This window comes from Lampetra planeri, chromosome 57 (assembly GCF_965212315.1).
Source record: "Lampetra planeri chromosome 57, kcLamPlan1.2.h2, whole genome shotgun sequence".
Classification (NCBI taxonomy): domain Eukaryota; kingdom Metazoa; phylum Chordata; class Hyperoartia; order Petromyzontiformes; family Petromyzontidae; genus Lampetra; species Lampetra planeri.
The window spans coordinates 508,618-514,617 of record NC_136163.1 but is presented as its reverse complement, the minus strand read 5'-3'; the positions used below and the strand labels follow the sequence as shown (position 1 = coordinate 514,617).

The window sequence follows — 6,000 nt, the reverse complement described above, 5'->3', positions numbered from 1 at the left end:
GGCCCTGCTCAATGTCTGCGGTCACCATCTAGCAGTGGATAAATACACGAGTGCCCCCCCCCCCCCACCAAACCCTAAACCAAAAGCAGGGCCCTGGAAATTCAAGGCCCGGTCCAGATCCTGAAGGAGGCGCCGCGCCCAACAGACGCGGTTATCGAGTGCACAGGCGGTGCAACTGCACCGGGGTCCACAGGTCTGAGGGACCCAAGCGCCGGGGGCAGAGAGGGGGCAGGGAGGGGGCAGGGAGGGGGAAAAGAGGGGGGCAAGGAGGGGGCAGAGAGGGGGCAGGAAGGGGGCAGAGAGGGGGGCAGGGAGGGGGCAGAGAGGGGGCAGAGAGGGGGCAGGGAGGGGGGCAAGGAGGGGGGCAAAGAGGGGGGCAGGGAGGGGGCAGGGAGGGGGGCAGGGAGGGGGGCAGGGAGGGGGGCAGGGAGGGGGCAGAGAGGGGGGCAGAGAGGGGGGCAGAGAGGGGGGCAGGGAGGGGGCAGGGAGGGGGCAGGGAGGGGGCAGAGAGGGGGGCAGGGAGGGGGCAGGGAGGGGGCAGGGAGGGGGCAGAGAGGGGGCAGAGAGGGGGCAGAGAGGGGACAGAGAGGGCAGGGAGGGGGCAGGGAGGGGGCAGAGAGGGGGCAGAGAGGGGGGCAGAGAGGGGGGCAGAGAGGGGGGCAGGGAGGGGGCAGGGAGGGGGCAGGGAGGGGGCAGAGAGGGGGGCAGGGAGGGGGCAGGGAGGGGGCAGGGAGGGGGCAGAGAGGGGGGCAGGGAGGGGGCAGGGAGGGGGCAGGGAGGGGGCAGGGAGGGGGCAGAGAGGGGGGCAGGGAGGGGGCAGGGAGGGGGCAGAGAGGGGGCAGGGAGGGGGCAGAGAGGGCAGGGAGGGGGCAGGGAGGGGGCAGAGAGGGCAGGGAGGGGGCAGGGAGGGGGCAGAGAGGGCAGGGAGGGGGCAGGGAGGGGGCAGAGAAGGGGCAGAGAGGGGGGCAGAGAGGGGGGCAGAGAGGGGGGCCGGGGAGGGGGCAGGGGAGGGGGCCGGGGAGGGGGGCGGGGAGGGGACCCCATTCCATTCCGTGCACCAGGGCCCATGCCGGCTGCGCGAGGCCAGTGATGTGAGTCTATGAGAACATCAATACCACCAACTACCCTCACTATGCACACACACGTGGAGCTGCCCGTGGTCCGATCCGCTACGAATCGACACGACGCGACGATAATGGCGATGTTGAGTTTCCCCAACGCTCTGCGATGGCGACTCACGACCTGCACCGCCTGGCTGGTTGTGCCATGCCATGACCTCCGGGGTGAACAGCGATGACCGCTCACTGACTCGGCACAGCGTGGGCTACCGCTGGCCTCCTCCTCCTCCTCGTCGCTACTCTCGCCAGCGGTGGAGCGCGGTGCCGGCGGCGGCGATGGCGTCGCTCCACGGCGACCCCGGCCTGACCCCCTCTCTGGAGGGGGGGTGACCCTTGAGGTCCCCCGAGGTCCCCATTGGGGGTCCCCCCCACACCGCCCACCGTGGGTCACGTGCCGGCGTGGGCCCCCTCCGGCACGTCACAGTAGGCGTAGTCGTAGGAGCTGTCGTCGCTGTCCTCCGCGCCGTCCCCACGCGGCGACTGCGGGTCAAGGGGGGGCCGCGGGCACGGCGGGCCGGGCGTGGCGGTGGAGGGCAGTGCCAGGCCGATGTAACGGAACACGAGGTCGAAGACCTGGTTCACATCCTGAGTCTCGAACGAGAAGAGACCCGGGCCAGACTCGCAGCGCGAGCCCGCCACCAGGCTGAACACGCCCTGCAGGTAGCGGGGGGGGAGGGCACGGTTCAGTCGGGGCCACACCGATAGACCAGGATAACCGTGTCCCCGTGTCTCTGTGCCCCCATGTCCCCATGTCCCCATGTCTCTGTGTCTCTGTATCCCTGTGTCTCTGTGTCCCCGTGTCTCTGTGTCTCTGTATCCCCGTACCCCCATGTCCCCGTACCCCCATGTCCCCATGTCTCTGTGTCTCTGTATCCCCGTACCCCCATGTCCCCATGTCCCTCTGTCCCCGTGTCCCCATGTCTCTATGTCCCCGTACCCCCATGTCCCCGTACCCCCATGTCTCTGTATCCCCGTACCCCCATGTCCCCGTACCCCCATGTCCCCGTGTCTCTGTGTCCCCGTGTCTTTGTGCCCCCATACCCCCATGTTCCCGTGTCTCTGTGTCTCTGTATCCCCGTACCCCCATGTCCCCGTGTCCCTCTGTCCCCGTGTCACCCTACCCCGTGTCCCCGTGTCTCTGTGTCCCCATGTCTCTGTATGTCTGTGTCTCTGTGTCCCCGTACTCCCATGTCCCCATGTCCCTCTGTCCCCGTGTCCCCCTGTCCCGTGTCCCCGTGTCTCTGTGCCCCCATACCCCCATGTTCCCGTGTCTCTGTGTTTCTGTGTCTCTGTATCCCCGTACCCCCATGTTCCCGTGTCCCTCTGTCCCCGTGTCCCACTACCCCGTGTCCCCGTGTCTCTGTGTCCACCTACCCCCATGTCCCCGTGTCACTGTGTCCCCATGTCTCTGTCCCCGTGTCTCTGTGTCCCCGTACCCCCATGCCCCCGTGTCTCTGTGTCTCTGTGTCCCCGTGTCTCTGTGTTTCTGTGTCTCTGTGTCCCCATGCCCCCATGTCCCCGTGTCTCTGTGTTTCTGTGTCTCCGTACCCCCATGTCCCCGTGTCTCTGTGTCCCCGTGTCCCCGTGTTTCTGTCTATATACCCGGCGTGCCCCCCCCCCCCGTGCCCCCCCCCCATCCCGCGCGCGCCCCGTTACCGTGGCGCGCCCGAACTTGGCGGTGAGGGTGTAGGGCCACGTGCAGAGCGCGCGCCGCTCGGCGAGCGTGAGCAGCGTGAGGCCCTCGGCGTGCACGCTCAGCACGTGCTCGCCGGCCGCCACGCGCAGCGCCGCGCCCCTCTCCGAGCGCACGTGCACCAGGAACTCCCCTTCTGGATTCGGAAGAGGTGGGGGCGTAGGGGGAAGGGAGGTGTCACGTACAGACAGCTACCACCGGGGGGTGGGGGGCTTCACTCGCCGACTCCTCCGAGCGCCGCGCTTCGGAGGAGGCGAAGGGGAGGCGGCCGCCGGGCACCGCGGCTCCCAACACGCGGCGCTCAGACGTCGAGCGGAGCGCCGATTGTCGTCGCTTCAGCTCAGCTCGCCCGGTGAGTCGGGGGGAGAAGTTGTTCGCTTGCTCAAGGCTCGCGCGGCGCTTTCAGATGGCGCTTCTGCGGCCGTCTGGAAGGCTCTTTTCCGACATAACTCCAGTACGCCACTGGAGCGAAGTACTTTTAAATAAACCAGATTGACAAACTCGTTTCTTTAGAACTGCTTTGTGTGTTAGGTTGTTGTCATTCCCCGCACCTCCGATTAGCACGGTTGGCTATGTACAGTGCGAAAGAAGTTCAACATTCGTACATTACGAGTACATCACACACCCGCTCCCAAGTCCTTACACTGGCCACCAGTCAAGTGGACTATAAGATCTTGCGAGGCACTCGGTGGCTTTGCGCTGCAATATCTGAGATCTGAGTATCGCCTCATTCGAAGGACCCCGAGGTCAAGGCCCTGTTCACTGCAGGTCACCTCGCCACGCAGCTCCCTCCTCCCAGTGTCGTCACCGCCGTCTCGTCTCTCCCCGAACGTCCCGCGGTGATACCCGCGCTCAATCCAGCCAAAGTGTTCACTCGTCGTGTCCATCGCAGCTGTCAGGGTGCCGCTCGTTGCGGGCGACTCACGTCGTCTCATCATCTCGGTGACATTGGAGTTGAAGTCCGTCGGCTTGGCGGGCAGCACCACCACGTAGTCGGCCTCCGCCTCCACCACCGGCGGCTGCTGCTGCCTCACCCCCTCCTCGCCCACGGTGTCCACACTGCACCGCCACGGCAACGTGTGTCTCTGTGTGAGTCTATGGGTCTCTGTGTGAGTCTATGGGTCTCTGTGTGAGTCTGTGGGTCTCTGTGTGAGTCTATGTATGAGTATATGGGTCTCTGTGTGAGTCTATGGGTCTCTGTGTGAGTCTGTGGGTCTCTGTGTGAGTCTGTGGGTCTCTCTATCAGTCTACGGGTCTCTGTGTGAGTCTACGGGTCTCTGTGTGAGTCTACGGGTTTCTGTATGAGTCTAAGGGTCCCTGTGTGAGTCTGTGTGTATCTGTGTGAGTCTACGGGTCTCTATGTGAGTCTATGTGTCTTTATGTGAGTCTAAGGGTCTCTGTGTGAGTCTACGGGTCTCTATGTGAGTCTATGTGTCTTTATGTGAGTCTAAGGGTCTCTGTATGAGTCTGCAGGTCTCTGTGTGAGTCTGTGGGTCTCTGTGTGAGTCTGTGTGTCTCTATGTGAGCCTGTGTGTATCTGTGTGAGTCTATGGGTCTCTGTGTGAGTCTATGGGTCGCTGTGTGAGTCTACGGCTCTATATGTAAGTATGTGTCTCTGTGTGAACCTGTGGGTCTCTGTGTGAGCCTGTGGGTCTCTGTGTGCGTCTATGTATCTTTGTGTGAGTCTACGGGTCTCTGTGTGAGTTTACAGGTATCTGTGTGAGTGTACGGGTCTTTATGTGAGTTTGTGTGTTTCTGTGTGAGGTTAGGGTTCTCTATGTGAGTCTATGGGTCTCTGTGTGAGTCTAGGGTCTCTGTGTGAGTTTAGGGTTCTCTATGTGAGTAAATGGGTCTCTGTGTGAGACTATGGGTCTCTGTGTGAGTGTATGGGTCTCTGTGTGAGTCTGTTTTCTCTGTGTGAGTCTGTGTCTCTCTGTGTGAGTCTGTGTGTCTCTGAGTGAGTCTGTGGGTCTATGTGTGAGCCTGTGTGTCTCTGTGTGAGTCTGTGTGTCTCTGTGTGAGCCTGTGGGTCTCTGCGTGAGTCTGTGTGTCTCTGTGTGAGTATGTGTGTCTCTGTGTGAGTCTGTGTGTCTCTGTGTGAGTCTGTGTGTCTCTGCGTGAGTCTATGGGTCTCTGTGTGAGACTATGGGACTCTGTGTGAGTCTATGGGTCTCTATGTGAGTCTACGGGTCTCTGTATCAGTCTACGGGTCTCTGTGTGAGTCTACGGGTCTCTGTGTGAGTATATGGGTCTCTCTATCAGTCTACGGGTCTCTGTATGAGTCGACGGGTCTCTGTGTGAGTCTATGGGTCTCTGTGTGAGTCTACGGGTCTCTGTGTGAGTCTATGGGTCTCTCTATCAGTCTACGGGTCTCTGTGTGAGTCTACGGGTCTCTGTGTGAGTCTACGGGTCTTTGTGTGAGTCTACGGGTCTCTCTATCAGTCTACGGGTCTCTGTGTGAGTCTATGGGTCTCTGTGTGAGTCTACGGGTCTCTGTGTGAGTCTACGGGTCTCTGTGTGAGTCTACGGGTCTCTGTGTGAGTCTATGGGTCTCTGTGTGAGTCTATGGGTCTCTGTGTGAGTCTATGGGTCTCTGTGTGAGTCTACGGGTCTCTGTGTGAGTCTATGGGTCTCTGTGTGAGTCTACGGGTCTCTGTGTGAGTCTATGGGTCTCTGTGTGAGTCTGTGTGTCTCTGTGTGAGTTTACGGCTCTCTGTGAGTCGGTTTGACTCTGTTTGAGTCTACGGCTCTCTGTGTGAGTCGGTGTGTATCTGTGTGAGTCTACGGGTCTCTATGTGAGTCTATGTGTCTTTATGTGAGTCTATGGGTCTCTGTGTGAGTCTGTGTGTCTCTGTGTGAGTCTGTGTTTCTCTGTGTGAGTTTGTGTGTCTCTGTGAGTCTGTGTCTCTGTGTGAGTCTATGGGTCTCTGTGTGAGTCTGTGTGTCTCTGTGTGAGTTTGTGTGTCTCTGTGTGAGTTTGTATGTCTCTGTGTGAGTCTGTGTGTCTCTGTGTGAGTCTGTGGGTCTCTGTGTGAGTCTGTGGGTCTCTGTGTGATTCTGTGGGTCTCTGTGTGAGCCTGTGTGTCTCTGTGTGATTCTGTGGGTCTCTGTGTGAGTCTGTGTGTCTCTGTGTGAGTCTGTGGGTCTATGTGTGAGTCTGTGTGTCTCTGTGTGATTCTGTGGGTCTCT

The 6,000-nt window shown here is 60.9% G+C and overlaps 1 protein-coding gene across 1 annotated transcript in view; it reads right to left on the bottom strand.

Moving 5' to 3' along the window:
• Positions 1-1,017: 1,017 nt before the first annotated feature.
• The window catches only part of LOC144735843 (uncharacterized), a 32,515-nt gene continuing 27,532 nt past the window's right edge, over positions 1,018-6,000 (bottom strand). Inside the window, exons 5-7 of the mRNA XM_078618382.1 lie at positions 3,737-3,870; positions 2,775-2,947; positions 1,018-1,772 (exon numbers count right to left, since the gene is read on the bottom strand). Of these exons, the coding sequence (XP_078474508.1) occupies positions 1,506-1,772; positions 2,775-2,947; positions 3,737-3,870 (574 nt within the window). The 3' untranslated portion in view covers positions 1,018-1,505. The remainder of the gene's footprint in view (positions 1,773-2,774; positions 2,948-3,736; positions 3,871-6,000) is intronic.